At 40.2% G+C, this 26,242-nt stretch overlaps 1 protein-coding gene across 23 annotated transcripts in view; it reads right to left on the bottom strand.

Moving 5' to 3' along the window:
- Window positions 1-807: 807 nt before the first annotated feature.
- Window positions 808-26,242, bottom strand: part of SOX5 (SRY-box transcription factor 5) — a 645,963-nt gene continuing 620,528 nt past the window's right edge. For all 23 annotated transcript variants that reach the window (XM_061444585.1, XM_061444584.1, XM_061444586.1 and 20 more), the window contains 4 exons: window positions 15,888-15,996; window positions 14,820-14,993; window positions 6,861-7,077; window positions 808-3,491 (listed from right to left, as the gene is read on the bottom strand). In XM_061444585.1, the coding sequence (XP_061300569.1) occupies window positions 3,188-3,491; window positions 6,861-7,077; window positions 14,820-14,993; window positions 15,888-15,996 (804 nt within the window). In that variant the 3' untranslated portion in view covers window positions 808-3,187. The remainder of the gene's footprint in view (window positions 3,492-6,860; window positions 7,078-14,819; window positions 14,994-15,887; window positions 15,997-26,242) is intronic.

Raw genomic sequence — 26,242 nt, forward strand, 5'->3', positions numbered from 1 at the left:
ATTAAACCAGAGAGTCTCTTTAACGTGGTGGAAATCAAGCATCCAGCAAATGTGAGGTGAACCCACAAGAGTCAGAAGTAATTTGTTCACAAAGACAGGGAACAAATTTAAAAGTTAAAAAAAAAGGAGCAAATATCTGTTTTCACATTGTACATAATAATGATATAAAAACAATTGTCTATTTTTTTTCCTTCTTATCCAAACAGAGTGCTTCAAAAAAAATTGGCTCTAGATGACTGGTGTAATTAAATAACTAAAATGAGTGATGAGAGAGCAGAAGTTAATTAAGATTGAAAACAACACTCCCATTAATTCACTCCATCATAATAAACATCAGAAGTTGACATGGCTGGGGCCAAAAATAAAATAAAAGAAAGAGAAATGGTGTGAGCAGAAGAAGAAGCAATTTGTTTTCATATGTATATATATATATATTTATATATATATAAAAAGGCAAGGTGGGGAGGGGTATCCATTTTAAATAGCCTAACAGCTTCATTTGCTGCACTGCCGAATTAGAACAGAATAAAATAAAGTTAAAAAAAGGGGGGGGGGGGGGGAATAAAATAAATTATACATAATTTACTAATCTGGGAACAGCTGACCATTATTATTATTATTATTATTATTATAATTACCATTACAACACTAGCAAGAAGAGGCAGTTCAACTGAAAAAAAACCTCAACACAGTCATAAAATACAAACAAAAAGAACCCTCTCTGACATGGAGGATATGATCAGCTACTCCAAGCATAACTTCAGAGCAAATCTTTTGAGAGAGAGAAAATAGGAATTTTTTGAGGCAGAGGCAGAAATCAAGAAAGGGAAAAGAGGAGAACAAAACAGATGTTTCAGGGTAAAACTATCACACGTCCAAACCGCTCATTGGAGTATTGTCTTAAGTCTTCAATGGCATTTGCTTGTTTGCTTTCCACAAGGTCTGCAGAGGTCAAGTTATACTTCAAGTAGGATTTCAAGAGCAAAAGAAAGACCCCCCCCCCCACATACTCCTTCCCAGTCTCTCCTCCTACCTGCCCCTTTCATTCTGCACCTGGGCTCCTTACATGGCTGATTGCAACAACAGCTAAATTTTTCAGAATAAGGGACCATTTCCAAAATCAATGTTGCCAGGGCTATTTTTTCAAGTTAAAACAAGAGCAATGAGTTTCTCTCTAAGAATAGGAATTTACCAGGGAGCAATATAAATATAAGGGTGGCATACTCAGTCAGAAGACCAACTCAAGAGGAAGGCATTTGTCTCAGTATGATCCTAAGACTTTCTTTCCCAGGCCAGAAAGCAACTCCTGGATAGCTGCTGTTTGAAATTAGGGATAGCCTTTTTAGTTGGTTGGTTGGTTTAAATGTAGTGCTTCTGTCTTGCTACACAAATCTGGGTCCTTTCCTCCTACAGGAAGAGTGAGGAGATGAAAAGAGACTTTTTGATTCACTTGTATTTACATTCTTTTTTTTTTTTCTGAAGTGAAACATTCAGGTACCTTACTGCAAATGCAAGAAGCTAACTTCTACTCAGGTTTATGCTCGTGTAAAATCACCTTCCTTGCTGGTTGCTGTTTCCCAAGGAAGGCAAAACTGCCCAACGAACATATCTAAGTGCTCTAGAACAACACAGAAAGTATTTAGCTCAGGAGAAAAATTTTTCACTTGCGAGAGGCAGCAGAAAGGGAAACTTGGTTTGGGTTCTTACTGCCCACTTTGACTATAGAAATCTCTTCATAGCTATTAGTCTTCCTTCCTACACAAACATCCCATTGATAAAAATGGATTTCTGCAAGTGCAAAGGAGAAAAAAAAAGTCAGTTTAAAACAAATCGTGTTCTGAATCAGAGATCAGTACTCAGCCACCCTGAAAGGATGAGTTCATCAAAAGTAGACATCATGGTAACCTAATTACACTCAGTGAGGAGGTAACATTTCCAGTTGCTCTGTCCTGTGCAGAACAAATCACGTTTTGTGATGCTGCCACTTGAAGTGTAAATTAAAAGCAAAGGTTCCTTACAGACCAAGTCATTTGGAGGGTGCGGGACTTAATTCTGGAACATGCTTTTTTGCTCACAATAGTCCAATATTATTCTTATTAGTACCATAAACACGCACACATGAAAATCCAAGACCATAAAATATTTTTTCTCTAGATTTCTTATGTCTTTCTCTCTCTCTTTTTTTCACCTGAGAACGGCACCTACAGTTTCCTTTAAAAAGCAAAACCAAACCCAAAAAATATATGTCTAATCTCACCAGCTGCTGGTATATCAGGTTCTTCAAGGGATTGTCTAAGATACAACACTGTCCTAACTTAAGACAGAGCAGGAAGCAAAAGAAAAGCAAAAGAAAAACAGAAAAAGAAGAGACTAACCAAAAGAAAAAAAAAAAAGCAAATTGGACTAGTTCAGCGCTTTAGTACAAATTTGGCACTTGCTCAAAGACTCAGTATGGTGTGCAACTGATGAAGAGAAGTCCTCTCTTGAAAGGAAATAATTGCTTGTTGGGGTTAACAGAAACAGACTCCCCACTTCCTTCCTTGCCAGCCACGCGCACAGGCACGCATGCACACACACACACACTTCTGACCCAGATTTGCCAGGGAGGAGGAGGAGGAGGAGACAGAGGGGACAAAAGGAATTTTATCTTTTTTCTTTCCTGTCAGGTGCATTACCAAAAAAAAAAAACCAAAAAGGAAACTAAAAAAAAAAGAAAAAGAAAAAATTATTTCTCTTTAAACTGTAGCACAAAACAACAAAACACATTCACAAGCCACTTGTTGGCACTGTGTACCTGAGTGAGAATTTCTAGAACATTGTAGAACAAACAGCCATAAAGTTTATTTGAAAAAAAAAAATAATAATAATAAAAGGTCGACGGGTAAGACTTCAGTGCTTGGGTATAGCAGCTGAATTACTGGCATTATTTTACCCATAGCTTATATCATTCTGTTGTTGTTATCGTTGTCTTTGTTTCCTTTCTTTTGAGCCTTTTTTCTTTTGATGCAGGCTGATGTCTATTAGTCAGCTGATGTCCCAACTAGTTAAGACTAACAGTTAAAGTAACAGTCAGTGTATGAGAAAGTTAATGTGCTTGGCCACTGGCAAAGATAAACCAGGTGGGGCTTTATTTATTTTTTTCTTTTTTCCTTGAAGTCCTGTAGGTCAAGAGATATTTGGACCCTGATCAGTTGGCTTGCCCCGCAATGTGATTTTCACTGTCACTGCCATAGTCCGCATCAGGGTCATCCTCTTCCTCATCGTATTCATCGTAGATTTCTCCATTGACATCATCGGTCTGCATCTCTTCCTTGATATGAGGCTCCTCACCTTTGATGCCGTAAGTGCTCTGGATGACGGGCATCCCAGGCTCCGGGCTGCTGGACACACTTGAGTGCTCGGAGGGCAGATGTGGGGAAGGCATTCCTGCCATGGCAATGGCTCCTGGGTAAACTACACCCGCAGTGGCAATGGGAATCTGTGCTTGTTGCCTGTCACAGAGAAAAAGTAAAAGGACAGCTGAATACAGGAAAGAATAAAGGGAGCACAAATACAACAGCAGTTTGCAAGACCATAGCATATGCTCTTGGGCAGGCAGAAGAAGCACCTAGCTGGCCCATGCATGGTAACATTTACAACAATATTTCAGACTCTCCAACTGATGCCCTTGAAATGAACATCAAGCCCAAACCAATTTAACTGATAAGAAAACCCAATCTCTTTAAAAATCTCTAGCTGCACCCAAACTACACTGCTCCAGCTTGCCTGCTTGCGATGCATCCTTTTTACTGGGTAAACTGGGTGTCCCATCCGCTGCTAGCCAAAAAATAAACATCCTTTCAACTGTGGTCCAACTTAAAAACCATGTATTTTGAAAATTTTGCTTTTAAATAACCCAAGCTTCTGGCAGGACTAGATATAAAAGTAACACATTGCCAACAGGAGAGATGCAGTGAGCGCTGGTTAGTTTGCACAGCAATGGGGAGGTGCTGTACAGGTAGATGAGGATAAAGCAAGGTAGGTCTCTCCAAAGGGGCAATGTTTACTCCATATTCACCCAGAGACGTGGCCATTACTAGGGAGAGGAACAGTGGGCTTTCTGGGGCCAAGAAGGGCTTATAGGATGATCACTAAGGGCCTCCTACTGGAAGGTGATAGTTTCCACAGCAAGCGGCATTTGTGAAAAGCAGAACCTTTGAAGGAAGATGGATAAAACTGGAAAAAGGCAGACTTAAAACGGAAGCATGCATTATTTAAAAATAAATAAAAAGCAAGCAAGCAACATGAGCATTTGAGAAAATCCTCTACAGGATGCCTTTATACGGCTTCTAAGCCTTGGAAACCTGTCTGCAGTAATGAAAGAGGAATTATTCCAGGCTATAGAAATTCCCTTTGCATCAAGAACACTAGCTGTGTTATACTAGTGTTTGTTTCCCTGAGAAGCTTCAGGGTCCCAACAAGCCTAGAGGTTTAAAATTCATGCTCCTTTTGTTTCCTTGCTGCATGAAGTAATTCCATTGCAGTAATACTCTTCAGTACATGCTGCACATTGTAATGTCATCAGCGGTGTGTCCATCTGCACGGAAAAGCCTTGCCACAGGAGACAGGGCTGAGTCTCTTGAGATGAACATTCTTAATTAAGAATGAAACCCTTCCCTGTTCTCCTGCCTGCCTATGCCCTGGCTGTACAGTAAGCCTTGCACAGTACAGTGATCCTGAAAGACTTTCCTCTGCCAAACAGCTTTACATTTGTTTGGAATTGCTTGCTGCATTTGCAGATACTTCCTGCCTGCCATTCGAGGGAGGCCTCCCTCTGCATACAGTCCTTATTTCCCTATTTCTGAAGCAAGCAGAAGTTGTCTCAGCTGAAGATATAGCTCTTAAAGTAGGGAGCGGATCTAATTTGCATTTTATTCTTAATTCAGTAGGAAGGCTTTTGTTTTCTGGAGTCAGCATTTCTGTAACAAGATTCAGCACACTTAAATTGCTTTTAATATTTAACAATAGGAACATTTTGCACTTAAATGGTGCTTTTCAGAGGGGTTTTCAGATATTAAATAATTTAAGAATAGTGTTCTTCCACTTCTATAGGATGTCCACTCCAGAGCATCTCAAAGAAATGTATTAGGGCTCTCAGCAGCCCAGTGAGGTGAGCTTGCCACCCTACCATTAAAGATGAGGACACTGAGACAGGGAACCATTAAGTCCAGAAGCTGCAAAAGAAGCCAGATCCTTCCCATTGTGATGCCTTCAGACACACTTTCAGCATGTCCAAGAGCTGGCATAGCCACAGCTCTTGTAAACACCATCACATGTTTGGTGGTCAAGCAGGAGCTGGACTGGTGTTTAGAAATATAGCCTTAAATGACCTGTACCAAGTGATGCAGCAAATGGGGGACTAAAACCAGGAATGCAACTGCAGTGCTGTGGCTGCCAGCATCAAACACTGACCCCACCACAGTCATCGGCTGCACTGTCAGTAAATTCTACTATGATTTCACCCCAGGTTCTGCGCTCTAATGCCCCAGTGCAAATCATCTCTAGAAGTGTCTTGATTTCAATGTCAACCTTGTCTGGAAAGCTAAATAATATGCAGAATGTTACAAGGTTAATTTCTTTCCCCATGATGAAGCATGCATGTTAACCAGATAAGCAGTGTTTTGGGGGCTCTGTAGCCACCTATTCTTTTTCCAGAAGGCCCCCCTCCTCTTTTTTAATCTCTTGATGCCAAATGTTGGCTGACTTCCCTGTGTTTGTTTCAGTGCTTACCATAGGGATCACTGGACCTGCCAGCACCACAGGGTTAAGCAGCTCAAATTTCTCTGCTGAGCGGCTTATTATAACAATGCACACTATAGCTGTTTAAAACACAGTCTGATGACACTTAACAGTTGCTGGACAGATATTCTCTCCTTTATTACTCCTTCTAGCCATTAATTAGAGAGATGTGCAACTCAATATTAAAACGATTCCAAATTCAGATGAAACAGAAAAGAAATTCCATTGTTTCTGAGGGTTGTTCTTGCTGCTGGTTTTGTTTTTTTAAAGAGTACTGTGTAGCTTTTAATTTTCTGAAGTGAATACAGAAATATCACAGAATATTTGATTACTTCCAATTCTTCCGATCTGCTGCAACCAAATCCAAGGAGTCTTTGCAGAAGGAAAATACATGCAAGTTTTCTAGGCAGATTTTAATCTAATCGCATCAAGCTGATCTATTAGCCGTTTATCAGAACCAGTCTTCTTGAAATTTATGCTCAACACAAAGCATTAGCTTAATGTACTGGAAGACACTCCCTAGCATGACAAATGCTGTCAAAATGAACAATGCAGACAACTTCATGCCTGATATGAATTAACTGAGCCGAGTTCATATTCCAGCTCAAGTTCAGTATGTTCAGCAGTCCCTTTGCAAACCATATGCCACACATCGTTCCGAGGGCAAACTTGTATTTTTTGCTTCTAGATTAAGAGGCAGTACTATAGATTCATTCAGATATATACTCTCTGAGACCTCATAATACTTACTAGTATCAAGGCTCTATCAGAATGACTGTGTTTCATTGGAAAATCTTAAGTTTGTTTTTTTGACCTGTGCATAATCAGAGTGGAAGTGAGACAGTTGGCCAAACCTGTAAGATGAGTACATAGCAGAGACAACAAAAAAAATCCTTAACTGCCTAACTTCCTCCTGAACCACACTGTTTCAAAGTATAAGATTCATATTCTGTTAGCATATATATTATGCTTTTGCCAATAAAATATAACATTTACCACATTGAAATAAGAATTCTCCCTGAAAAGTTTGGTTGTTTTTTTTTTTTTTCTGATATGAGCAGTAGTTTTTAAAGGTCCCATACCCAACATTAAAATACTGCCTCATCTCCTGGCGTCTGTTGCGCATGATAGCCTTGTACTCGCCAATGCGCAATTTTTTGCCATCTACAAGGCAGGTGCGCTTCGGCCTTGGCTTGTATTTGTAGTCTGGGTATTTCTCCAGGTGCTGTTTGCTGAGTCGGGCCTGCTCCTCATAGTATGGCTGCTTCTCTAGGTTTGTCATAGCTTTCCAGCGAGATCCTGTCACAGAAAGAAAAAAAAAAACAAAAAAGAATGAGAAATGGGTTTCTACTCATCCACAAACACTGAAAGGCAGAGAAACAAGTAGGTCACCCAGAACAAGATACCTACGGTCACATCGCTTTGGGCTGGGAATCTGTCAGAGCTTCCACAGAGGGGTCAGGTCTTGTTTGTATTTGACTAGTAAACCTCTTGGGTATGGCCAAGAGGCAGAGAGAGATGATACTGGAAGTTCTGACTCAATATCTTACTGAAACTTATCTACATTATAATGTCTTTCAAGTGGGAAGTAAACCCATCATCCTGATAATGAGCAATCCCTGACATTTTGTTTCAGTGAACAAGGCAATGTATTTTAATGGAATGGCCAAAGACCCTTAGACACACAGAGTCTGCTTTGCTATGTCTCCCCACTTTCTTTCGACCATGGACCTGTTTCCAAAGGAAACACCCATGCACTGTGATCTAGTCATTGTGCTTCACCGTTACTGGACCAAGGCATATGCTCTGGATAGGCATGTGACTACAGCTTAATCTTTCTAGCTTCCAAGTTTGTGAGAAGCAGAATATGAGCTGATCGTAAACGCTATGATGCTGGGTACAGGAGCCTGCAAAGACCCTGAAGCAATGCCTCTAAAAGCTATAAACTATCCCATATGTCTCCGTGGGGTTTTAACTTCAAGACCAAGTCCTGGTGAACAGTGCCAGCTCCATCTTAAAGAATTTAGTGTGTGTCATGAAGGGAAGAGTTCTGGGATACAGGCACACCTCTCCAAGGAGTTGCACTGGGGCTTCATTGCCAGCAGCCTTGTTTCTAACACTCTCCCTTTGTTAGTGCAGATGTTTGAGCTAGGGAAATAATGAAGACTTTACAACTGTTTTCAAATACCTCCTGAAATTTATATATTATTATTTCTTAAAGGACATAATATGGAAGCAGAAAGTAAAATTTCTTGAATCAGTTACCCTATTTTATTTTTCCATGAACTATGTAAGTGCTTCAGGGTAAGATACATTTCAAATAACAGGAATGGTCCAAGCTCTGAAACATGTGGCTTAGAAGGAAAACTTTATTGGAAAATAGTAAATTTTCCCATTGGAAAAAAAGTTCAAATAGTTTCTCAATTTAATGGCTTCATAATGTCATATGTCATTCTTGACTTCCTCTTGTTCTTCATTTTTTATGGTTACTCATACTGTACTTAGCTCATGCTATTACTCAGGCTGGTCTTAGCTCAAGACTTGCCCCTAAGACTTGCAATATAGAGAGTGCAGTTAAGGAAAGAAAAGTCCCAGGAAAGAAAACAGTCTGCTTCCTTCTAGAAAGGCCCCTTCTGATTATTGACACCATTTTCCCCATTGCTCTTTGAATCCTTATTCCAAGCTGCAGTTCAGACTTCTGCAGTTCAGGGCTAACAGGCTGCTACAGGCTGACCTCACACCTAGAGATAATCCATTTGTAAACAATGGCGTCTTTGCTCTGAAGAGGAGCAACGGACATCCATTTTTAGAAACATTACTTTGGAGTCAAACCGATCATTTTTCATGACGTTTATAACACGTAACATGCAGAGATCCTCCAGATAGTTCTAGAATGGGAAACAGTTTAATGACATTGTTACTAGCTTAGGTGCAGCACCATATTGATGCAACTAGATGGTTTCTATGATCTCCACTAAGCTCTTGTGCGGCACTTTGTATGTCATCCAGAGGTAGCGTCTGTGCATGGGGATCTGTGGCAGATTCACTGTGTTACACAGAATCCTGGTCAGCAGCTTTGTCTCCTGCAGAGAAATTTATTCAAGCTTTTATAGGCAAAGACAGTGGCTACTAAAACTGACACAAACTTTCCAGACATATTGGCCTCCTGGATTTCGGGCTAAATGACACAGTGATAAACATGTGGAGACTGCCAAAACACTCAACACCTATTAATGTTCCAATAAACGGAAACACAGAGCCTGTGTTGAACAATGTTAAGAATTCAGGGTATAAAGCATATGAGCCCTACTGAAGATGCCCAGATGCAGGTTTACTTTCAAATTCTACTTCATAGTCACAAGCACACTGGTATTTTAGCATATGAAGAAAATCTTAAAGTTAGTCTAAATCTATAGCTGTCTACAGACCTGCTGTAGCCCCAGTCCCACTTCTGGCTGATGAATCCAGTCTTATTTATGAATAATAAAGTTGAAAATCTCAGTCTTTAAACAAATCTTGACATTTGATTTACATGCTGTAAGAGAACTTGCAATGTAGGAACTCGGATATACTTTGAGACAGATGGACAGACAGAAATGTAGAAATTAAAATCACTTGTTGCAGAATTGCCATGAAAATGCTCTATCCCAGCACAATTCCTCTTTCACTGTGTTAGTGTACTTGCTGCAACCCTACAGTCAGATGTGGGCAAGAATATTCCTACCCCCTCATGTGAAAAGATCTGTAAATAGTGGGGGAAGTTATGGAAACACATAAGTCTTTGCAGGATCAAGGCCACAAAACCTGAAATTTTGAGGCACAGTATTCATACATACAGATACACATACAATATCTATACATAAATGTAATTTGTTATGTTTTTCCTTCCTAAGCTGCAAACTCAGTACAATAAAAATCCTGGCAGTCTCACCTCTCTTCCTAGCAATTTTTTAATAGCTGCCTTCTGCAGTGATACCTCCTCTTACTCTGACTTTACCATTTTTACAAAATATACTAAATACAATTTACTAGTATGTTTTGAAGTATCATAAATAATGAAACAAGCAATGCTGTCAAACTAAATTTTAAAAAAGGGCACATTTTCTGATGATAAACCTTTGGTTTTTACAGTTCATAATTCTCACTTGTTTTCTTAGTAATATTCAAAATTCAAACAGCTCTCTGGTCTTAATTTGAAATTCTGAAAGTCTGAAGAATATAGAACTCTGATCTTTGGATGTGCACCCACAGGCAAGCTAATAAGCTATGAATGAGTATTGTCAATCAACATAATGAAACTCATTAAAAATACCTTTTGTTTGGACAAACGTAATACTTTATATGCCATTGTTTTTTGTGTCTATAAACACACACAGGCAGTCGTGGGTACCTATGCGCAGTGCCAAGCCCAAGCCCAAACAAGGTGCGACTGAAGAATCTTGAAAAATCTTTCTTTTTAAGGCAAGATTTACACTCTTGGGTGAGCTTTCTGCTCACCATCTGTGTTAGAAAGATTTGAGTGGGTCAAGTACACAAGGCTTTTCTCCTTGACTATGAAAACAAGAACCCATTCCCCTCCCTAGATGCATACAAAATGACAAGCAGGATTCCTGCACAATTCTTCCTGATCTGGTGGCTGAAGTATTTAGAAAATAAAATAAATGAGAAAACTATAAGATTTTGCAGCACCGCAGCACCTAACAGGCCTCCTGCCTTCAAACTGGGCTAGGGCAGTTAGAGCCATGCCTACACAATGACTGTGAACACAGTTAGCTGTAAGTACAAAGCAGAAAAGAGATGTCCCTATGTGTGCCCCAGCACTTGCATGCATTAGATGGGGTTAAGAGCTCTGCTCACAGATGATTTTAAGTCAAATTTCTCTGACAAGAATTTTCAGCTGTTTGTAATATTGCCTAACTTTTAGTCCATTAGACTGACATTTTTCTATCTATGTACCTGAATCAAGTGGATTTTTAATTTAAAAAATACTCTCACATACACAAACACTTGTATAATACATAGGTATGTGAATAGGGTTTTACTGACACACTGACACATTCATGAGAGAATTTCTGAAAGCAGTATCTAAATTAATCTTTTCCTAATTTCTTTATGTAGATTCATCAGTGAAATGAATTAAAATATTTACAAAAATATCTAAACAATGCATTATTAAATTGATAGGGTCCAGCAGACCCATTTTAGCACTTTTTTAACAATTTACTAAAAAAAAAAAATCATTATCCACAAGTTGCAATGAACAGATGGATGACAAACGTATGCACAGATGAATTTAGTGACAAATCCATGTATCTAATTTTTATGCTCAAAACATAATACCACAGTGTCAAACATAATCCCTAGAGAATTTTAGTGCTGCGAAGGGCACCTCCTCTCATTTTACTATGAAAATGTCCCTTGAGCAGTGACAACTCTATCACTCTATCTAAGCTACTCTCCATGACAAAGAGCTCCCTGACCTCAGTGTGTAGCACTGCTGCTAAAAAACTGGTAAGGGAAAATTGCGGCTTTCAAATAAGGAGACCCTAATACCTGGGTAACAGTAAGCTTCCAGTTGCTCACCCTATGCCAGTTAACAGAAAGCTCCCTGCTGACTTCAAAGACTGGCCTTTTGCAATTGAGGGAAGACCTTTGTAACGTTCCTGTCAAGAAAGATGTCAGGACATCCCTCTCCATTGCATAGGTGGAATAAAAACTTAAATGTGATGCTACGAAGAAATAGAAACATCATCTCTTACTGCCTTGAACCTTGCTTTTCCCCATATCTGGCAGCAAAACAGAAAGAGTTTGGAGTCAGCTATACTGTCTGTCACCTCAACAGGATCTGTAATGAATTTGCACATTTTACTCCAACTACTGTATATCTAATCAGAAAAAGATGTCCCCATATCTCCCTGATCTAGCGCCAAATAGTAAAAGGTGATTCCTTATGTTAACAATTTCAGCAGAATGGCTTATTAAAACCAGATTTTAGGGTATTATAAAATGCTTAGAAGCCCTTTAAAATGTCAACCAGGATCCCCAGAGACTGCGTAAAATGTCAGCCCAGCTCAAGCGCCTGTTTTAAGCAGAATGAATTAGCAGCGTGCTGTCGGAGGTTGTTATCCAAAACAATCAGTTAAGAAGGAAAACATCAAGCTCTCTTTGTACTTTCTATATGAAAAGGGCCATTCAGAATGATCTTGTAGATTTCTGAAGCTGATTATTTAAAAACAGGTTTAACCAGGTCTCCTCTCAATTTAGAAACAGACCAAAACTATTACCACCCTGTCCTCAGTCTAACCATATCACACGCTTCTGACCAGTATAATCCCTTTTAACCTGTATAAGGTTATTTTATCATCAACATAACCAATTTAACTTTCTAATCCTGTTCCCATAACTAATCTAATAATTTCATACCACCCTTTTAATCATGGGTTAATATTGTCACATCTGCCATCCACAGCCGATATATTCTGCCTCTCCCACCAATTTACCTCATTTCCACTTGCCCCCTGCTAACATTTCATGATACCAAGCTAAACCTCAAACTTCTGACCAGCTTAAACCCTGCACAATTTACCAGCCCTGCAGCTGGTTAATGCTGCCATTACAATTGCACTACATCTCTCGAGCTGTCAGCAAAACCGAGACCTGCAGCCCAAGTAAACATGTCCCCTATTTAAGCATTTACCCACTGGCCTGAGGGACACTTAGCTCCTATAATGCAGCCTTTATCAGTAAAAATGCAACATCTCCAATTTGGTAACAGGTTATTTTTTTTTCTTTCCTGCAGAATAGTAATTCATTGGCCTCATAGATCCTCACTATTCACCTCTTGTATCATTCAGCATGTCACAGAGGAGTAACCTGGGACGGAATGTGGTCCTGAGAATTTGAGCAAGTAGGGAAAATTTGGAAGACTATGGCATGAAATTCAGTAGATTATGCTCCTGACAAATACTCCTTGGGCTGTGAAGAGTAGAGGATATGAAAATGATGTTTCTTTTTCTGATTTCAAGATTCTTTTTAGAATATCGAACAATGAAGAACTGTCCACTGTTAGGAGAAGCTCAGTTTCAAGATCATCTAAGGAACCTGAAGGTGCACAAATCTATGGGACCTAATGAGATGCATCCACGGGTCCTGAGGGAACTGGCAGATGAAGTTGCTATGCCACTGTGCATATTTGAGAAGATGTGGCAGTCAGGTCAACTTTGTGATGACTGAAAAAGGGGAAACATACCCCCCTTTTTTGAAAATGGGAAAAAGGAAGACCCACGGAACTACAGGCCAGTCAGTCTCACCTCAGTGCCTGGCAATATCAAGGAGCAGATCGTCCTGGAAACTATACTAAGGCACATGGAAAATAAGGATGTGATTGGTGACAGCATGGCTTCAATAAGGGCAAACTGTGCCTGCCAAATCTGATGGCCTTCTATGATGGGATTAAAGGCTGGTGGATAAGGGAAGAGCAACTGATATAATCTACTTGTACTTGTGCAAGGCATTTGACAACATCCTGCACAGCATCCTTGTCTCTAAACAGAACTGGCTGGATGATTGTACTCAAAAGAATTGCAGTCAATGGCTCAATATTCAAGTAGAAACGAGTGACAAGTGATGTTCCTCAAGGGCTGGTATTGGGACTGTCACTCTTTTAACATCTTTGTCGGCAACACAGACAGTGGAACTGATGCACCCTCAGCAAGTCTGCCAGTGATAACAAGCTGTGTGGTGCAGTCAACACACTGGAGGGAAGGGATGCCGTCCAGAGGGACCCTGACAGGGTGGAGAGGTAGGCCTTGTGTGAATCTCATGAGGTTCAAGAAGGCCAAGTGCAAGGTCCTGCACATTGGTCAGGGCAATCCCAAGCACAACTACAGGCTGGGCAGAGACTGGATTGAGAGCAGATCTGAGAAAAAAGACTTGGGGTTGTTGCTTGATGAAAAGCTCAGTGTGAGCCAGCCACGTGTGCTTGCAGCTTAGAAAGCCAATAGTATTCTGGGCTGCATAAAAAGCAGCATGACCAGCAGATCAAAGGAGGTGATCGTCCCCCTCTACTCCGCTCTTGTGAGACCCCACCTGAAGTGCTGCATCCAGCTCTGGGGCCCCTAACACAAGAAAGACATGGACCTTCTTGGAAGGACATGGAGTGAGTCCAGAGGAGGCCACACAGATGCTTGGAGCTCTGGAGCTCCTCTCCTAGCAGGACAGGCTGAGAGCTGGGGCTGTTCAGCCTGGGGAACAGAAGGCTCTAGGGAGACCTTAGAGCAGCCTCCCAGTACCTAAAAGGGCCTAGAAGAAATCTGGAGAGGGACTTCTTATAAGGGCATGTAGAAATAGGACAAGGAGTAATGGCTTTAAACTGAAAGAGTGTAGATTTAGATCACATATTAGGAATAAATTCTTTACTGTGAGGGTGGTGAGACACTGGCACAAGTTGCCCAGGAAAGTTGTGGATGCCCATCCCTGGAGGTGTTCAAGGCCAGGTTGGATATGGTTTTGAGCAACCTGGTCTAGTGGAAGATATCCCTTCCCACGGCAGGGCAGTTGGAGCTAGATGATCACTAAGGTCCCTTCCAACCCAAACCATTCTAAGAGTGGGATTTTAGGATCTTTTCTCTATGATCACTGATTTGAACAGAAACTGCTATGGCAGAAATCAAATACTGTGGTGTGCTACCCAACAGAATCTAGTTAGATGAAGCACATGCACAATTAAACAACAGCAGTCATTTTGTGCTTGTTCAACAGCCTAATGAAATGAACTGGTTTTGTCTATTCAGTTCATGTTTTCATACCAAAACTACCACCACAATCTCAGTAATTATAAAGACACAGGAATATTTCAGGTTATGGTTAATGTATACTGCTGGGCAGCACAGTGGAAGCTTGTATAACTGTTGTCCTCGGTGCAGCCATAAAGTAACAAAACGGATGTTTTAGAGACAGTAATTCTGCTGTGTCAGGTGTTCAGCCCTATTAAGTCGAAGTTTTTTTAGTTTAGCTACTGAAAGAAGCTTTATCATTCTTACCTAGTATCTTGCTGATATTGGAGTTGTGCATGTCAGGGAAGGCTTGAAGGATCTTCCTCCGTTCATCTTTAGCCCACACCATGAATGCATTCATTGGGCGCTTGATATGGGGCTCATTGCTACCACGCCCTCTTGATTCCCGGTAAATTCTAGACTCTGAAACTCCTGCACTTCCTACAAAGAAAGAGAAAAACATTCCCAGCTTGTGTTTCGTTATGCAGCTTCTTCTGCAGTCAGTAACCTATCTACGGTGCTGCACATTCAGTCAGTGTTCACAATAGGTTAATGGTGCTTCTTTCTACTTGAAGCATTAGGAAATACCATCTATTGTACAGTCTAGTTTTTAGCAGTTCTGTTGAGTCAGTATCACATAGTGTAGTCTTGATAAAGTTTCAACTGTTTTTTTTTTTCAACAAAAAGCTTTTATAAACCACCTTTCACTACTTAATAATGTAAACCCAACACTTATCAATGTAGATTTTCCTTTTACCTTCTTCCTTTCTTGCTTACAGAATTCTGGCCATATTGTGTTACCTATCTTCTACCTTCTTTGTGATGGGAAGGGGATGATAAACAGCAAGACCAGGCATTTCTTCTTAAGCAATTCTCTAACTAACAAGTGAACTTTACAAATCTGCCTGTTTTTGTGCTGTTTACAACAACAGCAATAACAGAGAAAGAAATGGATATTAAGCTTGCTTCTTCAAACCAAGTAAGTTCCTACAGGTGCAGAGCGTGCAACACCTATGGATGATCAGGACTATAAATCATGGACTCACTCTGTGAACTCACTCATCCCACATCTATTTGCCTCCTCTATTCCTTTCACCATCAGAAATACATTCTTGGTCCAGTCTTAAGAACTGCAGCATACAGAAAAGAAGGCTAAAAATCACCTTGAGACTTTAAACACCACACAGTGAATCATTTTTTCCTGCCTTGTTTCATAGCCACTTATTGCTAATCGCTCTTACTCCTCATGGGCCTCCAAAGCACTTGGATTTTCCTCCACATCCCACTGATACGTTCACACAAACCTAGAAATAAGGATAAGCCATTTGTACTGACCGTCAGAATCTCCACTCATGTTGAAATCCATCATTGCATGGCTAAACTTCCCGTCTTCACTCTGTTTTACTGCCAGTTGCTGAGTCAGGGTCTCCAGTGTTGTTTTGTCCTATACGGACAAGATGATAAGATTTGGATCAGGAAAATAATTAAACATTGTAACTGAAAAGTCCATAGGTAATTCAGAAGGTTGATAGTGAAGCTGGGTAACAATGCACTCAGAAGAGTTTACTAAGCCAGGTATTTAGGAATATATATACTATTTTTTCTGGAAGGGATATGGCTGCAGATGCTACCAAGTCTTTTTTGAAACATGCTTATTAGCTAGTGATGAGCAAAATTCATAACTGGTTTAGTTAAGAAGATAAAATTGGCTGCATATCTGAAGAATACTTCAACTCTTTATGTCCCTGTGACCACAAAACTGGACTGGAAGTTTAGATGATACATGCTCTTTTGCAATATATTTATTGGTTTACTCTACTTCCAGCCTGCAATCAAATTGCAGAGACATGGGTGACTGTCCTTTTTCTTTTTAAAAAGGCAGCATTTTAGAAAACAGCCCATAAGGAAAAAAAAAATAAACCCATGCCTGTACTTCAAACTTATTCAAGCCTTGGGAAAGGGTCAGCCTGAATTAAGCATGATATTTGGGCAGCAGTTTGTGTTCCTGTCCAGACTGCTTTGCCCAAACTAACTAACACCCCATCCGTCATTCACCTACTCAGAACTATCTGTGAACCCTGGATTGCAACAGGCTAGTGCGTGCTGCCAATTAATCTGTCAGGCTGCAGCGGTGTCTAAAGACACTGCCAGAACAACATGCCAGGGCCATTAATTCCAATGTTCTCTTCAAACCACCTCGCTTCCCCCTGAATTGTTTGACTTTACAAATACAAAGGTGTTCCATTTTCCAACTGTTTTTGTTTTCCCGATGACTTTTACCCATAAACATTCTATCTTCCTGACAATCATATGTTTAAAAATAAATCTTTCAGGAAAGCAATACTAACATTTCAAAATGTTAGGCACTGTGCCTTCTGCAAAGCTAAGAAAATGACATGATATGGCATGATAATAAAGTGGCTCCAGTTGAAACAATTCTTTTGAGCTTCTTCCTGAAAGAAAGACTGCTGTTTTGTTGCTCTATTCCACTCCTGATGACTGTAAAAGATCAATAAACTAAAAAAAAAAACAACTTTCAGATTTCACATGGCAACTGGAGACTTTACACTATTCTATGTAGCCCAATAATGTCACTGGGTTGTATTATAGAAGAAAACAGAAAAGAGAACAATGTGAATACAGAAACGCTTCCTGCAATGTGATGTGCCCGCATCTGCAATTCAAAGAATAGTTCAAATTCATGTAAGCCATTTCACAAAGATCTTCTTGAGAGAGTTAGCAACAAAGCTAACCTGCTCAACTTCATATGCTCACACAGTTTAGGGAACATTAGGTTAACTTTCCTACTCCTCACATTCATTTCCACTGTGGATCCCTTTTGTGCTCCTGGTGCGCGGTCTGTAACCAGACACATCACCACCAAAAGAATGCAGGATGAGTTATCCGCTGATTTTTCAGGAAAAGCTGATGCAGCAGGGTCCGCCTATCACAAGCAAAAAGTTTTCTGCAACGTTACCAAGCACAGCAGATCCAGAAAGCTTGGAGAAGCTTTGAATAAGCACCTGAACTATTCAGGCATTTAGCTTTACCAAAGTCTTTGATCTACCAGTTTTAACTCGGCTTTCATTTCCAAAGCAGCCTGTCAGCAGACAGAAAGTCAGGAGTAAGTTCTTCTTCAGGAGTAGTTCTGCAAAATGGATCTCAGATATATAGTGGAAATCAACAGTTTTTCCTTGGAAAAAGATTTATTGTCATCTTCATAATGATAAGAGTTCAAAATTTTTATGCCAGAAATCAGTTAAAAATGCTGCCACCAACCTAAAAGATAACAGAACATCTCCTCTTGTTGGGTGTATTATGGGGGAGGGGAGTTATTCTGTTGCTGACTTTTCTTGAATCACGTATAAACCTCTTAGAGAAACAGAGCTGAGAGCACAAAGGGCACAGGCTTAACAGCTTCTTCTTTATGCCGTAAACGCAGCTCTTGAAGTTAGAGGCAGTTACATTCAGAACCACACTCTGCCAACATGATCTGATTGAGTCTTAAGGTCAGCGAATACTCCAGCATGCTGTCTGCGAGGTACACACCGGCCATGGCTCGTTTATCAGAGTTTGACTTAACAAGCTTACAGATGCTCTGCCGCTATCCCTCTTGGGCAAAGTTTTGCATTTTGAGGTAAAGCCACATTAGAAGTAGTGAGAATCTGTGAGGGAATGCCAGATGAGTGCTGAGCTCCTGGGCTGCCCTGCCACTTGGAGGTGGCTCTCTGGACAGCTGAAACATGGGTGAGTGGGGACACCACCCTTCCAACATAGCGACAATTTACTCCCTGCTACTTGAATGTAGAGAATCATAGAATCATAGAATCGTTAGGGTTGGAAAGGACCTTAAGATCATCTAGTTCCAACCCCCTGCTGTGGGCAGGGACACCTCACGCTAAATCATATCACCCAAGGCCTCGTCCAACCTGGCCTTGAACACTGCCAGGGATGGAGCATTCACAACCTCCCTGGGCAACCCATTCCAGTGCCTCACCACCCTAACAGGAAAGAATTTCCTTCTTATATCCAACCTAAACTTCCCCTGTTTAAGTTTTAACCCGTTACCCCTTGTCCTGTCACTACAGTCTCTAATGAAGAGTTCCTCCCCAGCATCCCTATAGGCCCCCTTCAGATACTAGAAGGCTGCTATGAGGTCTCCACAATGTAATGACAATGTAAATCGATCAGCAATGAGAAGGGGGCAGTTAGAAAGAACTTCTGCATGATGTTGCTTTTGAAACAAGATGTCAGAACTGCCAGCTGTACTCTTCTGTGTTAATGTTTAGAAACGTTTAATAAGTACTCAGGCAAAAGTAGGACTAAGGCCTGCTCATTCATAAGCTTCTGCAACAGTCTTAGGAGAGCAGAAAGAGATCCTGCAAAAGCCTGACTACACCTAAGTAGTGTTCCTATTTCCCATCCCACGCTCCTCCCATTAAACACATGACAGCAATCCTGGCCTACAGAAATGCTTTTACAATTACAAAATATTCAAAAGGGGCTATAGATTATTCCCATCTTGTTTTTCTTGAAAGCATTCATTTGATGACTTGCTGCTTTTGGTTTGATGGAAGCATCTTTATTTTTCCTACAATCTTTCAGTTTATGGAGAAAATATGTATGGAAGATCCAAAGAAACAAATGAAAAAAATCCTTTCTTATCTGACACCAAACAAACTGTCAACCTGCTAGCCCAGCCTTCTCTTACAGAACCTATTTAAGAACTTCAGACAAGAGGTCCACAATGGTTTCAAATTTCTACAAAAATAGCACCTATTTATCATCATAATCTTATTTCAACAGCAAACTACTCATTCTCAAAACTGCTACCACTCTGATGTGTTGGATTAGATGTGTTAACAGTAGCAAGATGTGGCACCATTCAGTCACAACAGGTGGAGCACATGCTTGCTGGGCTCAGCAGTACAATCTAATAAGGCAGTTGTGATACAGAGCTAGAATTCAGGAGGCAGTAGCATATTTCTGCACACTATGTTGGACTATGCCTTAATCTTATTTTATCATTTTATCAAGCTCTACATCCAATTGTCTTGCCAGGAAGAAAGTTCAGCTGATGAAATTATACATGCTTTCAGGTTTTTAAAGCTACAAGAAAAAGAACCAGAGTAATAAACCCTTAATTTAAAATGTGTCCCATATCCCAAAGTTATAAAATGCTATTAATCCTATAAGCAATCAACTGAGTGGCATCAACTGCAGACCAATACTGCCAAGAACAGGCGAGGCTGGTCCAAATCTGGGGAAGTGGTGCAAAGAACTGGTTGTGAGACCTGCTAAAAATTAAACTGCACAAAGCAGTGAAAACAAATGCAAGGAAAGATTCTGCTCTTGCAGTAGAAGAAACATAGGGACCTTGCTAAAGATGAAGTGATTATTTTTCTTTTAAATTTCTGAATTTTGAATGACGCCCAAGAAGACTGAAAGACATTTCATAAACATCTTTTTCCTCTGTGAAGAACTTCAGCAGAAGATTGAAAAGGTATCTTAATGGCAATTTCTACTGGACTGTAGGAGATACTCTCCTTGGGTACTAAGAGCTAAACTGTCTGGATCGTTTACAATTGTAATGGGCAAACAAGAGAAGATAATACTGTAGAGAGCAATCAATCCCACAATAGCCCACAATAGTTGTTCAAAGTATAAATAGAGAGGTTTCATCAATAGCCATAATGTGATGAGAAGTTTCTAAAACTTTATTAATCAAAGAAAGTAATCATTAATTTTTACCACAGCTCTTAGCAATGCTCTAGTTATATTGAAAAGAACAATGAAAAACACATACACACATGGAATGTGTCATGTAGAGAAAATATATATAAAAACTGACTAAGCACTGCAAATCAGACTCAGTTTTGCGGTCAGCTGCAAAAGTTACTTGGCTTTCTGTCATGGATAGCTGTCGTAGTTTAACAAAACATTGATCTAAAAATGACAAGAACTTGGTTGCAGGCTCTTTCATAGAAGAAACATAAAACAAGAAGAGTCAAAACATATGTAGAACAGCCTGATAATATTTGCCAGAACTCCTCCCACTACTGTACAAACGTGAAGCAAAATCTTGGAAGGTTTGAGAAATAAAGACATTCTGATATATTTGCCTACCCCCCTCGGACTTCACTTCCGGTCTTGTGTTAGATCATGGTACCAACACACAGCGTGTACCTGAGACCATGCACATGCTTCCACTCCTGAAGGCCTCCACAGTTCTTCCAGAACACTGTGAATGATGGGCATATGGCAACGGATCCCTCCTCCCCCTCTTTGAGACATCCTTTTGGCTGGGGCATTTGGCAAACACCGACAGTACTCTGAACTCCGTCAGAATTGTATTTTGGCAAGAGCTGTTTTTCCGATTGCATAATTCAAGGTTAGCAGTTTTACTGACGCAGTTCACTCTTCACTTTTCTACTCCCCTATCCCTACCCCCATTTCCTCCACTATGAGTATTTTTCCTCTCAGTTTGATGCCTGCAGAGATACAGCCAGTATAGAACACCAGAGGAGGAGCATTCAGGCATATCTCTTCGCATTCCTGCTTTTCTTATTCCATGTGAATTGAAAGGCCAGGTGAAAATAATGCTTTTGTAGAGGAGGTGGAAAGAATCAAACATGGTTACCTATGGACTATGGACTGCAAGGAGAAACTCATCGGTTCTAGCACCTAAGAATTATAAATATACTGACAGACAGAGTGCCTGCTACCTTTGTTCCCTTCAGTGTCAGTATGTAAAAAGAAACAGATGGCTGCCTGTTATTGTCCTTTTTAATGTTCCCCCCTCCCTCTCCAAATGCAGTTTGTCCAGCTATCTATCATCCAGCTCTGCAGGAAAAATTCCCATATCTAAACTCTAAAGGTGGCATTTTCAAATAGATTGAGCTTTGATAAGCTAGTTTTTATCTCAGATTGTTGAGAAGGGCCTCAGATGTGACAGCATCTAATGCAGTTTTTGGTGATGAGACAGAAGTCTTCTCTCAGCAAACTCCAGCAAATATCAACCATTCTGACAAATACCTTGGTCAATATGCACCAAATCTTAAAGCACTTGGCAAATTAGCTGCTAGATTATGATCCCGCAATGAAAGTTAACTTCTGCTTATTACAGAAAAACATCTTTAATCATCAGACACAATGGTGGTGCCAGGTGTCATCCATTTAACATTATATTTTCCTTAGCTCTCCAAAAAATGAAGTCTTATCCTATATCTGACATGAATGAAGACTTTGTAAAAGTAATCTTTCTGTGCAATTCCTCTGCCTCTTGCAATAATAAACATCAGAAAGCTTGTGTTACAAAATCTTAACCCACAGTCTTTCAAAATGTGGAAAACATGAGGCAGGTAGGCATTATGGATGACAGAGAGCTGGAAGAACTTGGAGGAACCACTGGCAGTCGTGAGAGGTGTGCCCAGAGGTTTGCACATGATGAATTATTTGCAGTCCAGGCTCTACTCCTGCATATTAATGCCATGGTACTTCAAAACAGGTACTGTGCATACTGTGCATGTAACCACGTTACAGTCCAGATCCTGTTACAACTATAACTGCTGCAAGAGAATTTCCATCTCTCTTCAGAGAGACCTTCTACTTAGACTTAGGTTTTCCTGTGTAACAGATCACATTGCCCAAGTGTTCTGCACTCATCAGTGAATTTAAACCATGAAATTTCACAAAGAAAGGCAGTATTGTTAACTGTTTACCAGAGTCACATATGATGCGACTTGCCAAAGGCTCCTTAGTAAGGCTGGTAGTTTTAGGAACAGAAACTAGTATTCCTGAATCTTACCTAAATATAATAACCTCAAGCTTGTAATTTCTTTGAGAGTGTGGAATTGTGGCTCTTGCTGGTGGCACGTTACAAGAATAAAACAAAATAAAGCGCAGTTAGAGATTCGCCATTACAACGGACCTCGCTTAAGTAATGCTTGCAGGGCTCGAAAACTCATAAAAAGCCCATGCATAAAATGATAAAATAGAGTGAGACTTTCAAATGTTGACTCAGTAATTGTTAAACCCCTTCTGGCTGCACAATTTTATAGTCTTCTACTGTACTAATGAAAAGGGAGGAAACAACAAAGAAGGGTTTTAGCCTTCCAATTATATAAACTCCGTGGACCACCAAAGAAGATGAAAGATTATTTATAATGTAACAGCAATTTATCATTTGGGAGAGTTTTTTTGTTGTTGTTGCATCAAAGTTGAGTATGAAGCAACAATGCATTCACCACCCCCTCAGCTCTTTCAGTCCTGCTTATCTGAGATCTCTCTTTTCCATGGAATAATCCACCCACAGAACCTAAAAGCAATGTTAGAAGCAGAAAAATGAAAGAACATTCTTTATTTGTGGTTCTTCCTGATTTTATGGTGCTTTTTTCAGAATTATTATATTCAGTCTTAGTTGGGGCTACATCACTTGGTAAAGGAACTGTATCTTCTGGATTACAGTATATACTGAAATCCAGATTGGTTTAATACTGCTTAGAAATCATTGCATTTGATTTGCAATCTATATGAAGTGCTATTTGGAGTCAGCAAAGAGGTGCCTTGTGAGGTGTTACAGGATAAAATCAGATGGATCAAGTAAGACCAGACATTTAACTACTTTCCTCTTCACAACAGGTATCCAGTCACAGGGGGAATTTGCTGAAATTTGTATAGTCATTTTCTTTACTGTATATTGTGGACATAGGTCTTTGATTTCTAAGGGCTCTCAAGTCAGTATCTTTCAAAGCACTGAAGGCAAGACAGAGTCCACAGAAGAATAACTCAGTAACTTGGCAGGGCTTAGGTCCCTAGGTTGTTGGGCTTTTTTAAAATTCTTTATTTGAATAATAATGACTCCCTCAGTAAAATGTATTATTTTACTTGGAAACAAACTGATGGGAAGTACCAACTCTAGAGGAAAAGAGGACACTTGAGGTCCTCTCTTGTTAGGAGCTCTGAGAAATAATGCAACTCAGGATTTTGAAATTAAAATGTAGGTAGGACTAGCCCAGCCCATTACTTTAAAGAAGAAGTAAAAAGAAAATAAAAAGCAAAGCAGAATGATGAGACACTGCTTCCTTTCTAAAGTTTTTACAGTGTGGCCATAGGTATTGACCTAAACCAGGTCCAGCTGTAATCAATCCCCTGACTGCAGCAGACTAAGAGTTACATGACACAGTTTCTCATCTGGACTTCTTTCTGGGCTGACATGGCCTGTATCTTTGTATTAATTGTTCAGTCACTGCATCTTAGTTTCCCCAACTAAGCAGGAAGGAGATCATGACATTTTCCTATCATTGTGAAGTTTTGAGATCTCTGGTTGAAAACTGCCACATTAATGAAGGATTTCACAGTGAGAAAGAGCTGCTTCAGCTGATCAGTGAGGAAAGGTTAACTGCAGAAGAGAGGTGGCACACCAAAAATGAAACATGAAAATCACAACCCACGCAGGATATCCTAGGAAAAAGCTTCTTCACACTCTTACAGAAAAGCAAGAACAGAGTCTCTGTTTTCCTGGTTATTAAACAACTGGTGACTCAACTGCACAGCAGCAGTGCAGATACACAGACTATCATCTTCCATTTTTCTCTAGAAGGTATTCAAATTATGAATGCTGTTGCACCTTTGAGAACATTTCTTCCAGCCCTAATGAGGAAGTTGACATTCTGTCTGGGCTATCTCCTAAGAAACAAACTATTACATTTTTCCAGTCATGAAGTAAGGCCTAGCTTGCCTACTCCCTACTCCCCATCGTCACCATCAACACAAATAAAGGTGAAGTTTAGCACCCTCAGAACACATTAGAGGCTGTTTGTCACTCAGAAGTCAACACCTGCATAACAGGATGGGCAGAAAAAGATTGGCTGATCCCCCAGGAGACTAAATGGACACAATTCACAGAAGAATCAGGCTCAGGCTGTATAACTGAAGAGAAGTATAGCACTGATGATGGTGTCCGTGAATGTGCTGCAAGCCCTACCTATTGGAGGCTTGTGATTATGTAAAAATAATAAAAAAAATCTCAGGAAGTAATTATCCACCATGGCTGTAGGGCACAGCTTAGAACTTCAACCTGAAGACTCAAAAAGCCGTAACAAAAACTCCAAATCAACTTTCAGGAGGAAGCTGATCCATCTTTATTGGGCTTAATAAAATTTCCGCTAAGGTATAAACAGCTGCAGTCCTCCGTGATCCCCGCTAGCCTGTGAATGTTTCCAATCTCTGCCCTTTGGATTGAATGAAGACTTAAATTCCCATTCAGACTTTCAGCAGCTGCAGGAATCCAGGGTTCTTCCCTGCCTGTTGTTCAACTTGACTTCAATGGGAGTTTTATGCACACATCTGTGGGCAGAATTTGTTCCTCCCTCTGTATATTTCACTTCTATTAACTAACCCTGACCATGCATTCTATCCCTGCTATAATGATGCACTAAAACCACATACAAATATACACAATTTTTCTTTGAAAAATGTATTTGAGCATTTAATAGATGATGGCCAATCAGGGGGAAGCAAAGAGGGCATTTTAAAAGAGCAAGCTAAAATCCTTGGAAGAACAGAAAAATACCCTCATTGCAGAATCTCTTCCTCCCGTGCACAGGCACTTGCTAACTGAGAGTAGTGGCATTGTGACAAAAGTAGCAAAACCAAAGGCAGACTTTACTAAAAGAAAAGGGGGAGGGGAAGTCTTCCACTGGCCATCTGTGAAAACAAGGCATGTGGCCATTAAATGCAGAGGCTGTAAATATAAATATACAGAAGCTCCACAAAGAAATGGTAAAAAAAAAAGGGGGGGGGGAGGGGAGAGAATAGAGATGAAAAAGGAATAAACTTTCAGCTGAAGCAAATCAAAACATTTAATGCTTTGTTACAAATGCTGGGCAAAACCAATTCTGGTCTTTTCAGTGTGCAAACTTGACATGTGTGGTTAATTAAATTTGAGGAAAGTTTCAGGAGAAATGACAATGGATAGAATAGCCCTGTCGAACAGAGGACTCTCTGGATATGAATGATCCTGTTGAGTGTGCTGACTGGACTTACTGAAAAGGCTGCCATACAGGGTGATGGGTGGGTGATGACATAATACCTGCTCACCTTCTTGTCATGCTTTTTGAAACCTGTCTGCTCTGTGTTGATAGCATTAACAAAGAGGACTGCAACCCTCATACAAGAACTCCTGCTGGCAAAGAACCTCAGAGAGACAAAATTAGGAAGATGGTAAAAAAAAGGGTAATAAGAAGTGGTTATACAATTGTTAGGATGTAAACTTTTGTGTTGTGGGACTGTTATAGTCCGTTGTCTGCAAGAAACTCCCTGGTCCTCAACACTGTACAATTCCAAAAGGATCTCTACTCACACTGTGCAGATAGAACAAAAAATGTTATACTGATCATCTTCCTTTGGGCTTTACAGGCTGGTGAGGAATAGAGGGGGCTACAAATTGCAGGACATATCTATTAGTGGTCTGCTAAACTTGAAGGGATAAATGCGAGTATATGGAACTTCTGTGGGTAAGGTAGCCTCTGCTAGTCACAAAAAATGCTAAATTATTTTTCCATTAAAATACTATGGAGATTATGAAAATGGGCAGGTTTCAACTCTTACAAACTGATTTGGTTTATGATGTTAGACTTATTTCCAGGGGGTTTCTCCCATTTGGGCAGCCTGGCTTGCCCCAGGTCCTG

This window comes from Pezoporus flaviventris, unplaced genomic scaffold, assembly GCF_033815535.1.
Source record: "Pezoporus flaviventris isolate CSIRO_AGI_PZ_B2104156 unplaced genomic scaffold, CSIRO_AGI_Pfla_v1 ptg000002l, whole genome shotgun sequence".
Lineage (NCBI taxonomy): Eukaryota > Metazoa > Chordata > Aves > Psittaciformes > Psittacidae > Pezoporus > Pezoporus flaviventris.